Here is a 21,185-nt window from a genome sequence, read left to right as displayed (position 1 = left end):
TGGTAATAAACATTGCCTATGGAATCCTACGAGAGACGCGTCATGTCGAGTTAGCGTCAATTGTGCTTCCAGTGTTGGCTGCACTTTAATAGGAGTCACTAAACAGATCTACTCCTATGATTCGGCAAGCTTAATTCAAGCGTTGCTCGACCCCGGACCTATAGGCTAACAAACGCTAATTATATTATTCGCATCATCGCTCCATAGCGTGCACTTGGTGGCGGCAAAACTGGCGTCTGTGCCCTTACGGGAGTGCTAAGGTTACGTCCGACCATAAGTTACTCTAAAACGTCAGTGTAGTCGGCGTGCCAGGTAAGTCCAACATGCGCACACAACTACTCCCTTTACGGAAATACGTCGATGCATTTCGTCGCGCTTGCCTCAAAGCCACAAATTGCAGCCTATGTGGCTACTCGTTGACTGCTTCTTATAAAACACATACCAGACTGCGTGGGATCTGTCGAGTTTTTTTGGCATTAACAAGAAACGAAAGGTTAACACATTGAAATAAATATTACGCGTGTGGAAGTACCAAAGTTTGGATATTTGGAGATTTCTGTAACATTCACAAATGCATTTATAAGGCTGACTCACGTTAGTCTGCTATCCTAGACGAAGCAACCTCCTCTCACACCGCCCCTCCCGACCAGTGCGCGTTACCTCCTGGGCAAAATTAGGCCCCGCCGCGCCCGTGCCAGACGCAGCCAAACCTAGCTGACCAATAGTAGCGCTTGCCTGTCACGTGTCCAGGGCGTGTTTTTCCCGTCGTTTTATTAAGACTATAGAGTGATTAAAGTGTTATGAATATAGGATTCAGGTAGTCACGTGATCCTCCCTTTTAGCTTTTCGTTTCTCCGTGGGTCATTGTAATGGTATTATGACCATTGCTACAAATGCGCGGTTTTCAGGAAAAAGCACAGTTATATCTGAATGAGATATACAAGATGCGGGATCCAAGAAAATAGAGTCTAATAGATGGCTTACCCATGCTTTCTGAAACTGACCAATTTATTATAAGCAATATATATACCATATTACGGGAGCCATTGAAATCACATTTCAAGGCAATACAGAACATACCTAGCAACACCAACTATCTTCTTCCAGTATAAAGTGGCGTATATACAGGTGTAGGTAGGCGCAAAATCACTCATTCGTGCTATGCAGATATTGCACAGCGAGTACTCAGAAAATACAATTTTTATTTTGGGTTTTTTGTCCCAAAAGCAGGATGTCATAATCAGGGGCGTCGTAGTAGACAGCTCCGGAAATTTTGACCATCTGGTGTTCTTTAACGTACGCCTAAATCTAGGTACACAGGCCTCAAGCATTTCGCCTCCTTCGAAATGCGGGTCCGCCGGCCGGGATTTCGTCCCGCGACATTCGGGTCAGCAGTCAAGCACCATAACCACTAGAGCACCGTTGTGAGGCAGAGTGTTGGCATAGTTCTCGTGAAATTATTCTGTACACCTATGTGTACAGTCACACAGCCTAGTATTGAGCTTGTTGACAACTCTGTTGCTACAGCATCACAAAACTGATTTCAGCAGCGCGAGTGTTGTTGATGAGAGTGGTTAAGTTACCTCAACCATTATTACAGTTATTTATGCCCCATCGTTTTGTCAGCTCACGAGACTGCAAGGTGACCTTTTTTCTTATACGTATACGTAACAGCCCTGACGTTTCTGACTGCGACCGCGCTGCGCGTCAAGAAATACCTAAATGAAAGTTTGACATGCAATACACATCGATGCTAGTTTCAATGCGCAGATTCACACACTCTGTCTGTTTCAAACGACCCCTGACAGCGAAAGTATTGTCTGCGTCTTTTCACTGTAGTTTCTAGCTTTCTGTCTGGTAAGCACAGAATTGAATCATAAATGCTGTAGCGCGTTGCATAATAGATGCTGGCGTCGTTAATTGAGAACAATTTTCCCTGAGTTCAAAATGCCCGCCTAAATACCATAAGACACTGGCGCCCCACAGTGGGGGAGCGCCTAAGACCACGTGCACTAAGACACTGGCGCCCAACAGTGGGGGAGCGCCTAAGACCACGTGCACTCAAGCTCTGATTTCGTTGAATGTGCAGTTTTGAACTCGAGGCCCCGCGCGCGGAAAAGAACGACACGATGGGGTGTGCTTCGGTACTGTTAAGTACGTGCCCGCCGCCCCTCTCCCCGTTACCCAGAAAAACAAAAGCATTCCTGGCCGAAGCAGCCAGAACTATGTTGTGAGCTGCCGGACAACCGAGCGAGAGAAGTGACGAGCAATAGTCCTCGCCGGGTGCCAGTCGAGGTATTGTGCGCGCACCGCAATTATTCTCTGACGTCGACAACACTCGCTTTACTAGTGAAACGTCATACGGGACCTCTGTATGCATCATTCTAGTGGCGATGTCGCGTAAAAACTCTCATGAGCACTCACGCTTGCTTTAAAACCAAATTCAAATATGTTAAAAGCAACGTTCGTCACTGATAATCGGTCAGACGTGCCCACGCATGCGGGACTATCAAACAACACAAGCATGTCGAGCTTCCAAATTTGGTGTCAGGGATCCTATTAATGCCTGCGCTCTTCTTGAACCTGCTCGCTTTCCCAGGAGCTTATATAGTGAGCCAAGCTTCTAGACAACGGGAGATCTCAATGTCACAGACATGCTGAACAGTTGCTATATATATTGCTACGGAGTAACATACGCAAAAGAATTTAACTTGCGAAAAAGTATACTGCAACACTTGCGGTGGTGTACCGCGGTTCGTCGTTGCGTTGCGAACACGTGTACTGCAGCACTTACGGTGGTGTACCGCAGTTCGTCGACATTGTGTACGCCCTGATAGCACATGCACATCACCGGCGGATAAAATAGGATGTCATCCTGCTCCTCTGCATAGGCTGCATCACGGCATAGGTCTCTGAAATAGCGTTTTTTAAGCCAGTGCGAGAAAGAAGTGTACGTAGGTGCCGTCCTTTTGCATAAGCGCTACTGTCGAGAGAATGAGGATTTGCTTGCCTATATTATCGCTCGTGGCCATATAAGTGTACAGGTGCTTTCCAGCTTTACAAAACGCTGGAAAGCTTACCCACCGCCAGACTCTTCTGCTCTTGCTAAGTTATGAGTGGTTTGTCTCCGCAATCACTACGACAACAGAACTTTCACGTATGCGATTACTGTTCGAAACTGAACTTAATGCAGCGATTTGTTGTGAATGACCTGCATTCGAGGGAATACTTGCGCAGCCTAATAGGGGATATTCAACTAGTACAGCGCCATCTGTCGACAATCCCATAAGCTGAATTCGCCGTGTTTTGTTGGGCGGGAAAAGAAAACCAGCCGCGTATCGCAGCCTTTCAGGCACTAGCTATTGGTTTTATATCTGCGTTCTGCGATGACTTCCCAATAATTCATGTACTGTTCAGGCAACGAGATACCCCTGAGAATGCCGTGAACAACGGAACACTATCTTAAATCGAATTTATGGTTATCTGAACCAAGAAAAAGAATGTACCAACGCGAACTTGTTCCCCCAACAAGATCGGCACTGTGCTTTAGTTGGAGAATGACTGGCGCGCCAAAGTGCTCTTCAACCTCGGTTCTTATTTCTCCGTGCAATTTAGTTGCTCGGCTGGGACGTAACCTAGGCTTGCAGAACAATATATTACGATATATGCATTTTGAGAGAGACGGCCTACGTCGTACACGAGCGAGATAACCTGGTTGATCAACATTGGCTTGTCGGTGTTGCAGATCGACGAAAGCAATGATTTACGTATATAAACGTGTGTCGGCAATAAAGCAGCGGCAGCGCCGCCATACGAGATTTGATCGGCGCAATGATTTCCAACAAGTATCTGTTTGGAAGCTTCGCAAGGCAGTGTGCGCAGAAGTACGCAGTCCGCATACCGCGCCTATCCTTTGCTTTACACCCACATATCCCTCTCCTCTAATTTTTAGTTTGCTTTCTTCAGTCAGCGTGTACTGTGAACAGATAGCTAAGAGTTACAGAGCCGTACACTAGATGAAGCTGCTTGTTCGGTCCATCATCACACTGATCTTCCCGCCGATCACGGGCCCTCGCGTGCCTCCGTGCATAACGACGGAGGCGCGATTATGCACGCCTCCGTGGCATGCGAAATCAAAGAGCGCTATATTTTGAAAATGTATGTCAATGAACGCACACGTATACGTTCAAGAAAACCAGAACGACAATACTAAATCCGCGTTATTCATTACGACCACAAAACATTATTAACAACCAGTGTGCAGTAAAATAGCATTACTCGGGCCGCTACCATTGTATACAGTTGAAACGTGCGATCAGTATTTTTTTTTTGCTTGCTGCGCACCGTTCATGCACATGTCCATGCCTTGTTTATTTCGAAGCCCCGCCACGGTGGTCTAGTGGTTATGGCGCTCGGCTGCTGACCCGAAGGTCGCGGGATCTAATCCCGGCCGCGGCGGCTGCATTTTCGGTGGAGGCGAAAATGTTTGAGGCCCGTGTACTTAGATTTAGGTGCACGCTAAAGAACCCCAGGTGGTCGAAATTTCCGGAGCCCTCCACTACGGCGTCTCTCATAATCATATGGTGGTTTTGGGACGTTAAACCCCAGATATTATTATTATTATTGTTTATTTCGAAAACCTACAACATACGCTACTGCAAATGGTGTAAAGATACTTGTGCCTAAAGAAGTGATCCGAGAAAAGCACCACAGCCTTCCACAGGTCGCGCAGAAAGATAGTGGTGTAGATATCTGACGAGTGTTTATGACGCGTGTATAAAATCGCAGTGGGATATATAATGGAGATGTACTGCAGTGCAAGGTTACCTTAGATGTTTCGCACTCACGTCTCCTTTGCAATGAACACTTTTCTTGGACGCCTACCTCAGATCGGAAGCGCGCGCCAGTATAGCGAACAGCAGTTCGGCATTGCGAAGCGGCACGCGTCTTGCAGCTGCTTCCGGTGAGTTTTTAAGCGCGCAGAACTCAGATATTGTGTTCTTGTCGATTAGTGGCAGCACAGTGACCATTCAGATCTGGGTGTCGAATAAAACTGCCGCACAGTCTTGGCCCGAAAGATCCACCAAAGACTGCTCCTCCACACCTCCGTAGCCGCTAGCGGACGATTTCGCGACAGCGTCCAACAAAATATGGCGGAAGCGCCCAGTGTTGCCGGAGCACCAAGCATTATCAATATCCCCTATTATAGTAAGATATAAGTTGCTTCCCAAGAAAATATCCAGGTTGTCAAAAAATAGTTCACGACGATTACGATACTATCTAATACGAATTCTGAGCGCAGCTGTTTACTTGCATTCATTTTGCAATAAGTTGAGTAGCGACTGCCTGGCCTACCGAGAGACCGCGGAAGGGAGCGCGTGGGCGCGTTCCGCAAGAACCGCCGCAGACAGGCCTCCCTTTATGCTGTGCTTTATTTTCATATATCATTTCGGTAGACACCCTCGCCCCATACCTTAGTGATGACGTCATCGGCGACCGCACAACGGTGCGCACTACTGTGGCGCCGCGGGTGCCCGCCGCAGAAAATTCTCACCACTTTCCTTCCCTCCTAGCGCTCTCTTCGCTATCCCCGTTTTTCATCCTTCGCCGCTCTTTGCGTTCGCTCTCTTTCGTCCTGTTTGCGCTCTGCCGATCATGACGACGCCGACGCCACTCAAAGCATGAACGGGTGCCTGAGAGCGCTGCGCTCTCAGGCACCCGATCTCTTCTTGTAGCGTCACTTACAGAGTTCTAATGGTGCTGTAAAGTCCACGACAAGTATATATGATGGAATAAATATATTTAAATGTTTGAGTTATAATTTTTGTTTCATTGACAGAGCATGTAGGTAAAAAGACAGTGAGTATAGTAATAACTGCACCAGTGAAACGGCCGTACATAATAATTTTAATTGTAATCATAATTTTATATGAAACGCCGAATTTCATGAATTGCACGTGGATAAAATTATACATTTTACATCCTGGCAATACTCATAGTGTATTCCTGCGATTTTTACCTTCGTAAACAAGCAGAGTTTGCCACATGAAGTGCTCCTAAAGAACACTTTCCATGAAAACTTGCAGCATTTTTAAATAAAGAGCTGCGAAGAAAACGCGTCCCAACTTCAAATTGAAGTCAATCTTCAATGTATTTGAATGTTCTTCAACTCCCCCTCAGCAGAGGCGTCAGCACTCGGAGTCAGTGACAGAGCAGGAGCCAGCAAGCCATTTTCGAGGACCACCAATGATGCCCGCTTGTCCGAGACAGTCGCGTTACAACAAAGGTAATAGATGTGCACAGGTCAAAAGCAAATGCATTGCCTATGATACATAGAGCTTTGGTTCTCCCAGTAACTAACATCACGCTTTAAAGTTTACTATTTAAAAAAAGCCTTTATTTAACGATTTTTAGGCTTGTAACAGATGAGCGTTTTGTAACCCTCTGGTCTGTAGCATCTCCATCCTCCTATAGGCTTCGTTCCATTATCTCTGGTATAGTTGCAATAAGGGTTCCATTTGGTTTCTGGTGAAAATAAGTTTAGTTTGAAGATTATTGGTACATGCGGCGTTCAACTCTTTGAGACCAGAAACTTAATGCGACTTTTCGGCTAATGATATTCTTCAAAGACATAAGCTACTCAAATGAGTTCACATAAAGCAGCTATATGAAACAAAACTATGAATTAAACTAGAGGCCTTCACTTTCAAACTAATGACTATTTTATTAAGTCATTCTATTAATAAAGCTATAGCATATGTGCTGCCACCTTAAAGCACAACCGCAAGAAAATGCGAGCCTGAGTGAGAAGCATGTTCTCTTCATTGATGTAGCATACCTGTAGGGAATCCTCCGAGCAAATTTTGACATTTATTATATGGGAAAAGTCGCTTTGAAGGGCTTGTAAATTGAGGTGTTTTTGTTGATACCGGAACTATAAAAAAGTTGGCAGTGCCCACGCATTCTGGAAATCGATTTTGTGCGAATGAGTTGGCAAGTAGTAGCATATGCCGGATTTCTTGTGCTTTGAGTCTTGCGCAACGACGTGGATCGACGTGTAGGGGTAAATTTAGCAGTTCTGCGCATGTCGTTGGTATGGCAGGCAGGGCTGCTACACTGACGTGCAGAGGGTAGTAGCCCGTGCTGCGACGTAAGTTTGGAACTTTCGTTGAAGGGACGTCCATTTAATTGCGACGGATTACTAGCTACGGTTCGATGATATACATATCATAAGTAGTGGTCATGGGCGTATTCGCGGAACGCTTCACTATAGCTTGCGGAGTAAATATATATGAGGATGTTGTATTTGCAGATAGCTAAAACGGCAACAACTGCCGTCACACAGACCACACGCTTTCATAGGATCATTTTGCTTAGCAGCTTGAAGTACTGGCGCGGTTCTGTGGTAGAATACTTGACTGTCATGCAGAATGCGTGTATTCAATTCCGCCACGAGCCACGATTTTTTATTGTTGCCTTCGATTAGAATTTTTCGCTCATCGAAAACGTCGTCGTCACCGCCGCCGCCGTGTTTTCTGCATAATGGGTTTTTTGTACGCAATGGCGTTAAGATTTTCAAAGTCTATTCTCACTGTTCGTGGACTGTGAATCACGTTTGGTGCATACCCGTATACCACGGGCGGTGTTATGCAGGTATGGGCCATGCGTGACAGGTGGAAAGGCTTTCATGATGTACGCGACAGCCAATCGAGGTATTCATCGCGTGACCTGTGCATCGTGTTGATCATGCACTCATGTCCTCTCAATACTGTGTTTGGTATATACCATGCTAAGTAGACGACCACGAGAGCGCCCAGACGTAGACGGATAGATAGATAGATAGATAGATAGATAGATAGATAGATAGATAGATAGATAGATAGATAGATAGATAGATAGATAGATAGATAGATAGATAGATAGATAGATAGATAGATAGAAACGCTCAAAGTGCATTTCGTTCGCTAAGAAATGATTTGAATTTAACCCTGTCAGACGCCACCTACGAAGAACATCCGTAAATACCTCTGCATCAATACAAAGTTATTTCAAGGCGCTCGATATTCTATTGCAACAAAAGTAATGTCATAATACGCTAATTTATGTCTGTTATAGTAATTAATTTTATCAAAAGTGTAATTAAAGATGTATTTATTTGGAATTCAGTCATGCTCTTTTTATGCATAAATGGAATCAAATCTAAGGCAAGAAATATAGTCCAAATTCGTGCTCGGCTTTGTCCCTTTCGAGCAAATACCATTTATACTTTTGACGTGGTTTGCGGGAAGCGGAACGTCGAACGCCTCGTCTAACGTTGTAGTGCCTTCAGCAAAATAATCATATGCAATATCACACTGCAAATTGATGTTAAATAAGGACGAAGTTATTATGCAGTAGTTTCAATTCACCATAGCTCAATTTATCTTGCTCTTTTCTAGCCGCTAGTCGACAACTAGCAAAAACAAGTGGTGTACGCATTTGTGTGAGTAGAGTCTCAGAGGGTTAAAACACAGCTTTACCCACTTGCTGCAAGCGACACGTGATCTGGAAAGAACTGCTTTTCGGCCCATGCATTTGCATGACCTATGGTAGTAAGAGGCGGTGCACATGCATGCGACACGCTGGAATGTCCCTGAGACAGCACTCTGATATTTATCTAAAAGCGACAACCAGAAGGCAGAGAAGTGCTTTGTGTTGGGTCACATTATAGCGGATCTGTATATTCCGAGTCGAAATGGAGTTCTGTAGGCACGTTGTCCCTAGCTCCAGTATGTGCCGAAGAAATTGCACAAAAGCCACTATTCACCATGCTCCACTAAAGATGAGGTGTCCGAGGGCAAAAACGTATGTGCCACACGAATTGACCAAACCGCACTGTTAACTGCTGACCGGTAAAGTTTAAAGGAATAACTTGCAGAATAAGTGATTAGCAACACTTAATGGAGTAAGATAGTAAAAGTAACCTAAAATGAGAAAAGACAGCATACAAGCAAAGCAAAATACAAGTAAAGAACGTGTTACAGTGCGTTATTGGCTTCCTGGTTGTTACTGATAATATAATGTCGAACACTACAGGAAAGCAACCAGCCAAAACAGCAAAAAAATAAATACTGCACATCGGCGCAATAAATTATCATGTAAATGAAATCGCAGAAACTAAAAAACAAATCCACCGACAAAACGGTACTACCTAATGTGAATTCTGACCGCAGATTCCGGTTGGGGCAAGGCCAACTGTGTTTGAAGTTTTGTTTTTCCTCAAGGTATGGATCACAACATAAATTATAATTGTTGTGAAGTTGGACAGCACCCACTGCGCCATTATTCGTCTTTCTGCGGATAAGCCAGGTACCCGCTACGCACCTGTAAGGTATTATGTGCACTTTGTTGATGCTGCATGCGGCTGATGACGATGAAGAATTATGCCAGAGCACTTTGCAGTAGGTGGAAAATCGTTGCGCAATTACGATTCCGCGATGACTGGTTGTTATTTTACTCTTCTCCTATGCTATATTGCATAAGTTAACGCGATTGCTTGCTTGATATGACGTCTGTATAGGGTCGTTTTGCAAAGGCGTTCCCGCGCCAGCGTGGTAGAATACTCGACAGCACCACGCAGGGTCCGGGTCCAAGTCCCATTCGATTCTGGGTATTTTTTTTTCTCATTTTATTTTTTCATGTTTATAGGTTACTCTTCCATGTCTATCGGTTATGCCACCGACGGCGACGCCGCTCAACGCAAGAACGGACGCCTAAGAGCTGCGCTCTAAAATTGCCCAGCTTGCAATGAGCCGCGCAATGCTGGGGCACAGCAGAGGTGGTCGGCACTCGGCTTGTCCAGGCTTCTTAAGCTGGGGCAAAGTCCCGCACTGTAAGCGTAACCTTAGTTCCATAGGCGACCGCTACAGGCGCAGCTCACGTGAAAGAGAAGTGTTCTTCCTTTTGTTCTTCGAGAGCCTTGATGATGATACTAACGCAGGCAAAACCACATATAGCATAGCCAACTGTAGTATGCGGTGCTCGCTCCACTCCGGCAGTGCGCTTCGATACTATTAACATGAACGAAGAAGACAAGGCGACGGAGCGGAGACCTCGCAAGGCAGCAGCAGCGCGGGCTCGCCGCGAAGACACTGTGGTAAGAGTTTGCGAGGCTACAGAGAGACGTCAGCATCGTGCGGACCCCGAGACAAAAGCCCGCGAAGCCGAAGCAGCGCGGAAGCGGCGGCAAGAGAACCTCGATGAGGTACGGGCGCGGGATGCAGCGGCCAAGCGCTGAAAGCTGTCGCTACCTGAAGTTGGTGGCGCCGACGCGCGCTTCAAGAGCCATTTCCTAGACCACACGTTCGGCCACAGCTGCAAGGTCTGCGACCGCTAGTGGTTCGACAACAACCTGACCACAATCGCTACTATAACAAAGTGTGACTTCTTTATATGACAGTAGAGGAATTTTACGGAGCATTCACGGTTTACCCGATTGTCTCCCAGCCAGCTCCTCAATGATCATTCACTTCATGGATGTGGCATGACTTTTTATCCTTTTTTCCATTTCTTCTCTTTCTTTCTCGGTCTGTATTTGTGGATTCATCTTTATTTTTATATCTTTCCTTGTTTCTCTCTCTTTCTGCCTTTCTTTCTTTTTCTCTCTTGATCTCTGTTTCTCTACATGTGTTCTTATGCCTGTTACTTTCTATATCTTTCTATCTCTATTTCTCTCCCTTCACTCGTTCTCTCGCCCATCCGAGTTATTCTATCACATACCGGACAAATGGGCGCTGCGGGAGAGAGCGCGCCGGCCGCACGTGTCCAGGGACCGAAGCAGAACATGGCGAAGTGAGCTCGTACCGGCATGAGGTTTCTTGTCTGCACAGCGAACCGGAGAATGGGCTGCCATAATAGCTCTGCAGTAAAATGCAGCAATGGTAAATTAAGGCCGGACAGAGTGTAGCAACACTTGAAATTTCTTTATGTTTAGCAGGATTGAAAGTTGGGCGAGTTGGTTGTTTATGTTTGTTTCCGTGCGATGTGCAATGGTATGCTTGCTATTTTAACGAAATATTCTCAGTGGTATGAATGAATTTGTGAACCGGATGGCAGTGGTATGCCGAGCGCTTAACCTTACACGGGTGGTCGCGGCGTCGAAACATAGATGCGGGTGAGCGATGGAAGTCGTCGTGATAAATTCGGTCATGAAAAAGTTTGTGAAAGTGTGAATGAATGGTGACTTTGAGACGACGTGATAAGCTTTCGATATGAATGCGATTTCAAAGAGCCATGACGCCACAATTACGCGAGTAATAAGAAAACAAGAAGCGTACAGCTGTGTGTTGCACGGATTGTGTGCTTTTCTGTAGATTTCCTAAAAATTCAGTGTCACCTCTCTGCCGTGCGTTGCACAGCTTTGCGTAGCGAGGAGTCCCAGGTCTGGATCCCCGAACATGCTTCGGAAAATATTTTTGAACTATTTTGACGGCAATTACCCGCCGACAGTGTCCACATATAACGGTTATCGCAATAACAATCCTCATCATGCGGTACTGGCATTATTCACTCAGAATGTTAACGCGGTAGCGTTAAACAGGCCGTTTCGCTGGAAGTCCGGCGTTGGTGTCAGCGTCGCTGTCTGCGTGGTTGGTTGTGAGCGAAAACTCAGCGTTGTAACTGACCGAAAAATCGATAAAGATGCAAATAAAATAAATAATAAATATATTCACTTCGAGTGACAATTGAACCCACGCCTTCTGCTTGGCAAGCAGGTGTTCTACCGCATATCGACGTCTTTGTTTGTAACTGCTTCGGAGAATAAAAAACAATACCTAAATGTCTTGTAGTGGGAAGAGTCTCCCAAACGCGTGCAATATTGCGTGGCCCACGCATAGAATCGCGCCTGGCGTCAAAGCATGTGTATTGGGCAACGAGCGGGTGTTTTGTAGCCCGACCCATTAAAAAGCGCTCAGACATAATAATTCGTCATCAGCAGCAAAAGCATGAACAAAGTGAGCAACGACGTAGGTTCGCGTGTTGCCATACGGACACGTAGTGGACCTTCCGCTGATTCGCAAAAATAATAATGGCGTAGTGGGCACTGCCGAACTGTACTTGCAGTAGGCTTTCTAGGCTAGTTTGAAACGACCAACGTTACGCGCACACTCTTTCTTCCTCACGGCATGATTCAGACATGCACCGAGAACCGAAGCTAGGCTAGCACTTGAGAAGGCGATGCGCACGGGGCCCGATTGCGCTATCGCATTCTACTCTTGAAGGCGAAGCTTCAGCGTACTGCAAGTTTTTTAAAGCAGACATGCGCGTTTCGCTCTCTCTCTCTGCACAAAATCTCCCAGCAGGCTCTTTATAAAGGGGTCTTGCCGCTGGACTGCAAAGTCGGCAAGGTGGTACCTATCAGTGCTGGGCAGTATCGTCACTCGGTATACGGAGACTTGGCATGTACCATGTCGTCGCACTAACTATGGATTGGAAACACTACATTACCGTCTTGCAAGTGCAACAAGCAAGTGAAAATTAACTAATATGATCTGCGTATATTGTCTAAAACTGACGTGTTAAACTGGATGTGCTGATTGTGTTGTTCATTATTGTTGGACGATTTCTGTAATGGTTACGTAGTTTCATTGGTTCATGCATTACTTTGTTATGAATATTTTTGTATGTACTTCTAAGTTGTTATTCTATTATTTGCTGTCATGGGTGATATGCGTGTTGTTTTTGTATTGTCGCTTTCGTTTGCATACAATTTTTGTATTTTTGGTAATTTTTGTAAATTTCTGTTTTTGATTTTTTTCTGGGAGAAGCGGTCAGTCAACCTGTGAAATGGAGCTATTTTCCATTTGCATCAAATCTAGTGTACAGTGTATTTTCGTGTATTTGTCACGCAGTTGAATAAACCCAAACTCAAAAAAAAGATACGCGTATCTTAGATACAACCTTGGACACTCCCTGATTAGTTCGTATTTGTATCGTGATACGACTCGAAAGATGTTTATCAGTATCTGGATTTCCGATACTTTACGGGTGTATGGCGCATCTTCAGATAAAAGACATATCGATCGCAACACCGCCGTCTAAATCAAAAACTCACAGGGTCTCTTATGCATTCGCCTAAAACGACAAAAAGGCGAAAGCCAACTCCTTTTTCGTCGATGTATTGATCCTCCAATAACTCCTCGGAAAGCTTTCTGCACCAAACGTGGTTTAGCACTGCCTCTAGGATCGGAGGGATTGCAACCTTTCAGCACCTTATCTGGGCTTGCACTGCCTCCGTGATCGGCCGACCTTTGACCAAGCGATGATGTCATGTGACCTCATGTTATGTGACGTCACAAATTTTGGCGATCTATGATGTAACAATAACATCGTATAAGCTTCCCAAGCAACGCTTAGCGGCGCTGCTGCTCTTGACAGGCAGCGCCATCTCTGGCAGAAAAAGAGAAACTAGAGTGTTCGCAGCGCCCGTTTTCCCTTCTCTCCACCGCGTTGCTGCTCGCTTCTGTGCACGTGCAGAGCTCTCGCGGTGCACTTTCGGCGCCTCGCAATGTACCGCTTGCAGTGCGGCTTCAAAATGATTTTCAAGCTTGACTGGCACTTCCGAAAAGCGAACTTGATAAAACGAGAAAGGCTGATCAATCACGTTAACGGTGAAGAGCAGACGATCGACGACAACCACGCCCGACTCAAAGCGAAATGCATTTCCCAAGTCGCGATTACACCGTGTAGGACGTATACCTCTAGGTAAGTCTCATTCTGTCATGTTAAAGATGAAAAATGGTCCACATGCACTCCGAAATGAAGCCGAACACGCTATCGATGTTCTGCGGCGTGGACTACGAATCATATGTTTGTTGTTTTGATATGGCATGCTTACAGTAGCAGCCGTGTACTTTCGTGAACAAACGTTTGCGGCGTGCGAAAAAAAGATTATACGGCCATGGCACTGCTTCCTGAGAAGGTTAGAGTCAAGTCCTCCGTGCCGCTGGAGAATCACCCACCGATTAAGATGCGAGGCAGCTAGCTGAGCCTTAACCACTGTCAAGCAAGATGAACTGCTCGCCTCGTTTTTTCGGCTCTCGCGTCATGCTTGCAGTCTCTTTTTATGATATTGACTTGACAGGCGTATAAAACCTGTTGCGTGAACGCGGCTAGAAAATCGCACAAAGTCAGAATGTGGTTACTTCAGGGTTGCAATTGCAAAGCATGTATTAAGTGCCAGTTATATTTAGCGGCTTAAATATATATCACCCTAATAAAGTGACAAAAACAAAGCAAACCTGCAGAACCATGTCAAAGCTTGCTGAAAATGCACAGATGTCCGTTCCGGCGTGATAAAGCAGCCTTCCCGACGCGTGAAATGCAGGCGCCGAACTTCTGACAATGTGCGGAGTTCAGTTGAATTCAAACAACCGCGCAACGCTAACGGTATAACGCGATGTGAACGTTCGACAACGACGCGTAGGTCTCACGAGCACGGGGAATCAAAACACAGTCGCTTCACCTACAACCGTAACTGGACTTTAACAATGCGAGAAGACAGCGAGTAATCATTACTGTAGTCGCTGCGGGCATGCGCCCCGTTACTTACCGATTCAGGTAGTCGGAACGAACGAAAGCGATGAACTGAGACAGCCAAAATAGAAGGCGAGACAGCGCTGTCAGCTATCCACGCTTGCCGCCTTTATTTCTCGTGCGACACGCCCGGGAACCGATACAGTTTAACACGTGAATCGTGTGCCTTGTCTGCACTGTTGTGGCTGGCCACTAAACCGCAATACTTCGGACCACGCTTGCGCTTCCGCGGGGTCGCTTCTGCCATCGTGGAAATGCGCAGCTTCGCACAGCAAGCCTCTCGGTTCAACGTACCCAGCTGACGGCCTCCCAGTTACCCGCATCGAGAGAAGAACGCGTGCGCACGTGCGCTACCGCTACCGTGAAAGGGGCTGAGTCGGCCGCGCGAAGGTTCAGAGCTTTCCGACAGAGCCACAGCGCGGCTGGCGCGGCGCTGTCGTCGGGCCGCAAACTTGAGCTTGGGTTCCCTATAGTGACTTCATGACGTGATCATTTTTCGCATTGTGTTGACGTCAACGTCGAGGAATGCCGAGAGACGTGATGGTCAACTTCCGCATTTGATGAGGCATCTAAAGATTTCATTTCAATAAGCATTGGGTGAACACCGCTTCCCAAGCTAATACTGCGTCACTAATCAAACTGAATGAAACTAAAGACAGAGACATTCTTTTATCTTTCCCTCAGAGTCCTCCAGCGAGGGCTGGTGATGAAGTCTGTCCGTCGCTGCTGGTGGAGCAATCACATGGTGGCGCTAATGCCGTCTCGATGACTACAAGCGCGCGAACGTCTACGCCCTACTGACCCAGTGTTTTCTCATTTTTCCTTTCTTTCTTTAGCTGTGTCACTGCCGCGAAATTTGCTTTTAACCACTGTTTTGTGCCGCGTACAGCAATGCGCGAGACGTCTATTGCGCAAATTTTTATGCTGCTGTGGCCTGGTTATCAAACTTTCTTTTAGGTGATGCTTTGTTACGAAGTCGGAAGAATGTCAGAATGGGGTTGCCTTTCCTCTCGTGGCTTTCACACCGAAGCTCTATGACGAACCCTGTGGAGCTAGTTTGACTTACATGCTATGAAATTGGCACAACCGGTAGCGATGCTACATCTAATAGAAAAAGCATTGCCTACCGGAAGATATCTTGGCGTACCGTATGCTTTCTCCCTGCTATCTTTATTGAAATAGTGATTAATATCATGATTTGATTGTTAGCAAAATAAGTGCTTTCTAAGCTGTTCTTCTTTTGAATCCCATACATTGCCTAGGTCTCTGTATAGTTTTATTTCTGGTCCGTTCACTAAAACGTTTCGTTTGCAACATGCTGCCAAAATAATCTCCCGCTTTTATTCCTACTTTTAACTGCATGCGTCATTTCATCTGCTATCTACGTATTTACATTCCCATTGAGCTTATCGTTAAGTCAAGGCGACCTTGATTACGAATGTATAATAATCTGGGTGCGCCTGGAGTATAACAAAAATTTCACATACTACATGATAAAATAACAAAAGTGAGTTTGTATTTTATTATTGCTCTTAGGGTGTTTATTAGACGGCACTCAGCGATAACGTGTAATGGCGACAGTCACGGCCAAGCACGAACTCTCAGCGCGAGCGGCGTCCTTTCAGGATAAACTAAAGAGGACGACCCATTAGAAGACGCAGGTTCCTACTGTTAGCGGCCGCATTTTCCACGGAGGAGAGAATGCTTGAGGCCCGTTTACTAAGATTTTATGTGTACATTAAAGAACCCCAGGTGGTCGAAATTTCTGGAGTCTTCCGCTACGGCCTTTTGATAATCAGAGCGTGGTTTGGGTGACTAGCCGCAAAATTGTTAAATGCGAAGCATTTCTTAGCGAACCCAGTCAACCTTGAGCGTGTTTATCTATCTATCTATCTATCTATCTATCTATCTATCTATCTATCTATCTATCTATCTATCTATCTATCTATCTATCTATCTATCTATCTATCTATCTATCTACGTCTGCCGCGGTGGTATAGCGGTTACGGTGCTCGGCTGCTGACCCGAAGGTCGCGGGTTCGATCCGGCTCGCATTTCGATGGAGGCGAAATGGTAGAGGCCCGTGTACTTAGATTTAGGTGCACGTTAAAGAACACCAGATGGCCGAAATTTCCGGAGCCCTCCACTACGGCGTCTCTCATAATCATATCGTGGTTTTGGGACGTAAAACCCCAAATAATTATTATTATATCTATTATCTATCTATCTATCTATCTATATCTATCTATCTATATCTATCTATCTATCTATCTATCTATCTATCTATCTATCTATCTATCTATCTATCTATTATCTATCAACGTCTGGGTGCTCTCGTGATCGCCTGCTTCACTTGGTGCACACCAAAATCTGCGTGTGAGGGTAAGAGGAGTCGACGTATATGAGTGTCTGGTCATGACATGAATAACGTTAAAATCCTGTCGTGTATGTCGTCCAACTCTTGGCGACAGACACGGTGGATCATACCTATAAACCACGGGCGGCAGTATGCAGGTATGTACCACATTGATTAACAGTTTGCATGTGCCTAGGAACGGCGACAACAGACAGACAGACAGACAGACAGACATGAAATTTATTAAGATAGTCCTGAGGAGCACCGCAGCCGTTCAGGGCGGCAGCGCCGCGGGCCGGTCCCACGTGGGGAAAGGGAGTTCAAGCCTCACCGCCGCGGCGTGTGCCCTCTGGACGGCCCTTAACTGGTGCAGTAGATTCGAGCTCCTTAGCTCGGTACACCACTCTTCAGTGAGGCGTTGAGGGCCCCGTAAGGAGGGACACCGCCAGAGCATGCGACCTAAATTGCTTCACGCGCCATAATCGGGACAGTCCGGTTCAAAATCGTCCGTGTAAGGACTTGGGGTTGATAGACTAGGATAAGACCTATTCTGCGGCATTCGATGCGTGTTAGCCTGCGGCCTGGAGAGTTTCTCGTGAGGAAGAGGAAGCTTTCGCCTAGAGAGCTGGTAGTGCTTAGAAACCTCGTTGAACGTGAAGAAATGATCTCGAAAGACCTCCCAACCAGTCCCTGAGGTACCACCTCCGTCCAACCCGGCGCGGTGGGTTAGCTCGTGCGCGTGGGTGTAGGCGACCTCGTTGAGGTTAGCCACAGAGGATAAGTGCGACCTGAGATGAGCCGGAAACCACGTGATGGTGTGTGAGGAAAGACTCTGTCACCTAGGATGTGTGCGACCTCGACGAAAACGGGACCTGATGCAAAGGCTCTGACAGCCGCGCGAGAATCGGTGTAGGTTTGGTGTCTATTCTTGTCAAGTAAAGCGAGAGCCACCGCGGCCTGTTCGGCTCAAGCCGAGGTGGTATTCATGGGAGTTGCAGAGTTGAGAACTGCGCCACTGTGGTCCACTAGGACGACCGAAAAGTTTGCCGACCTGGCGTACTGCGTGGCGTCCACAAAGCATGTGAAGTGCGGGTCATCGCGAACTTATTTTAGTAAGGCCTCGCCTCTGGCCCTTCGCCTGCCTGCATTGTGGTGCGGATGCATATTGCGGGGAAGCGGGAAAGCAGCTATAACTGGCTCGCTGCTCCCTAGTAATGATAATTTGCATTCTTCCGCAAGAGATGGATTACAACCCAAAACCTCCAGAATCTCCCTGCCAGTGGGCCAAATAAACAGCCTGGTAACCTGAGCCGTGTCTGCGCCTCGATAATTTCCTCTAACGTGTTGTGAAACCCAAGCTAATTAGCCTTGTTGTGCTGGCATTCATCGGAATACCCAGCACCCGTTTGACGCTTTTTCGAATGAGTATACGAGTATAATAAGCTTCGCCTTTTCGTGATTCTGTCAGGAGTGCATGGGCGCCACGTATATCACATGACTCATCAAGAACGCGTGGAATAACTTCAAGAGATCGTCCTCTCTGATTCCACCTCGACGTTCGATACCCGGGTAATTAACCGTATCATGCTGTCCATCCTCGCGGTGATTTTAGCGATCGTATGTCCGTTGCATCCGTTGGATTCGATGAGCGTACAGACATTAATAAATTAATTGTGAGATCAGCGCTGTCCCGACGAATGCAAAGAATAAAAATCACGGTCCCAGCAGGACTCGAACCCAGGCAATCTGGGTGGGAGTCAGGTATTTTACAACAGATCCATGTGAGGTCTTCAAAGAGCTTGGGAGGAACGCTATGCAGGCGTAATATCGGTGCATTATGAATTGTGGTTGCAGTGCTGGCTATCTAATTTTGTAACAAAGCAATAAACACTACATATGTACCTCTGCGTTGTAGGCGCCATGTCGCGTTAACGCCAATTGTGCTTCCAGTGTTGGCTCCGCTTTTACAGCAGTCTAACAACGTTACATTTGTATGTACCGACATTTGTATGTCGACCCCGGGAGTACGCCAACGAAAGTTACGTATGATATTCACATCATAGCACCGTAAAATGCGCTTCGTTTCGATAGCACTGACGTCTGGGCTCTAGCGTGACTGCTAAAGTTACATCAGACCTTAAGTTACCCTTTAAACGTCAGAGTAGTCGATGTTCCTCGTAAGGCCAACGATCTGCAGACAACCACTACACTTACAAAAACACATCGATCCACCTTCTAACGCTTGTCTCAAAGCCAAAAAATGCAACACAGACAATTGCTCGTCGAGTGCTTCGCACGAAACCTATTCCCAGAAGGCGTTGATCTGCCGAATTTTTATTATATTAGTAAAAATACATAGAAAAGAGATAGAAGAAAGAAAGAAATGTAGAAAAAGTGAGAAAACAAAGGCCGCCAAACTCTGCACTTCTTTGAGGATTGCACCACTAGTGCGAGGCTGCCTTATTTTTTTACATATATAACAATAAATTGACGATTTCGAAGTGGTTTTGCGACACAACCAAATTGATTTTATCTATTGATGCTATTGCAGATGTACGACATTTCGTATTTGGGGTAAGAAGTTTCACCGCAAGGGGAAGCAATGAATGCAATATTAACAAACTATCATATACGTAGTGAGCTTGGCAGCTAACTCTTTTGTATCCGATCTCACGTAACACGAGAAAACGCTGGTGTAAGAGAGCACGGCCGCTCCAGCGAGAGATGCTCTTTCCGCACACTCTCTTCGCGTTGTGAGCTCAGTGCGTAGAAGGGCCTACAAGCTGCCCGCTGATGGCTGCCGAGATAGCCCGTGCGCCAACTGTCGCGACCCGCACCCTTAGAATGTAAGTTCAAAGTTGCTGCTCGAGCGACATCCCTCCCCCTCGAGTCTTTTCATGCTCGTTCAAGACGGGCGGGGCATTTCCCCTCTGCTTGGACAGCAAGCCTCCTGAGCGGCGTAAAGTCGCATGCGCCCTCGGAGAGACGGATATGGGCCAGCTCGTATGACCTCTGCTTCAGCCGCGTTCGTCGCCGCCGCCCGCGCGCTTTTACCCGCGGTAGAACATACGATGCACAGGTGGCTCATACCAATTTAAACCTTTTTTTCTGGACATGACGGCGACGACAAAAACCCGCCGAGAGTGTTCGTGCAGCTCCTATCGCAATAAAATTATGTGCCACAGCCATCCCGATTGCTGTGCATAATTATTAATCATTATGCAAACTAATGCTCGACGTGAACTACCGAAAATGAAAATGATGAGTTCATACTTTTCAACAAACGTGCTATGTAGCAGTACCGTTTAACTGGAATTAGGAGTGAAAAGAAATTTGTCGAATGAGCACTTAGGATCTATTTTCTTTCTAGATTTACATTAACTTTCGTTCACTCGTTTGGACTCAGTTTGACGACATTAGCTCCCCTGTAGTTATATTTTGGGAAAAGGGGGCTGCGAGCGATCAGAAGTGTAGCAGAAAAGGGATCGATTCATTCATTTGAATCAAGTTTTAGAAAAATTTGCGCTGAACAGATATAGCCGTTGATCTATACCAGGTTTCCCAGCTATCTTTTGCCAAGGGTTAAAAAATACAATATTACAGGCAGGTGAGTGAAATCAGTTGTCGGTTGCTGACAGCCACCTTGCGCACTGCATATATGTTTTCTTTTCTAATTAAAGAAATTTGTAACTAATGCCATTTAACTACATTGATAAGTACTGACGTTAGGCAAGCAGTTCCAATTGCAAAGTTCGAGATCGTCTTCAGAAACCACCATTGCATTATTTGCAATAAAGCAAGGCTCACATATACCATTTTTTCCAAGCTGCAAAGAAACCCTAATTAATTATTTCTAATTGGGCTATTATTAATTAGAAATATTACAAAACAAAAATTGTGTATAATTCAAGATGGCTGACAGCTATTTGCAACTGATTTCACTCGCCTGCCCCTAATATTGCATTTCTTAACCCTTGGCTAAAAACAGCTGGCACACCACGCCTCTGTCTTCCTCTCTCTACACACACACGTATATATATATATATATATATATATATATATATATATATATATATATATATATATATATATATATATATTGAAGTGCATACCGACGCTAGCCAAGTCGGTCTAGGGGCAGTGCTAGTCCAGCGTGATCCAGAAGACGTCGAGCACATCGTCGCTTATGCCAGCCGGAAACTCTCCGAGACCGAGCGCCACTATCACTCCAATGAGCTGGAATGTCTGGCAGTGG

The 21,185-nt window shown here is 46.0% G+C and overlaps 1 protein-coding gene across 1 annotated transcript in view; it reads right to left on the bottom strand.

The window, feature by feature from the left end:
* Positions 1-6,382: 6,382 nt before the first annotated feature.
* The window catches only part of LOC119373281 (tissue factor pathway inhibitor), a 38,482-nt gene continuing 23,679 nt past the window's right edge, over positions 6,383-21,185 (bottom strand). Inside the window, exon 5 of the mRNA XM_037643303.2 lies at positions 6,383-6,525. Within this exon, the coding sequence (XP_037499231.1) occupies positions 6,401-6,525 (125 nt within the window). The 3' untranslated portion in view covers positions 6,383-6,400. The remainder of the gene's footprint in view (positions 6,526-21,185) is intronic.

The sequence above is a fragment of the Rhipicephalus sanguineus genome, chromosome 11 (assembly GCF_013339695.2).
Source record: "Rhipicephalus sanguineus isolate Rsan-2018 chromosome 11, BIME_Rsan_1.4, whole genome shotgun sequence".
NCBI lineage: Eukaryota > Metazoa > Arthropoda > Arachnida > Ixodida > Ixodidae > Rhipicephalus > Rhipicephalus sanguineus.
The sequence above is the reverse complement of the archived record's forward strand: the minus strand, read 5'-3'. Positions and strand labels throughout refer to the sequence as shown.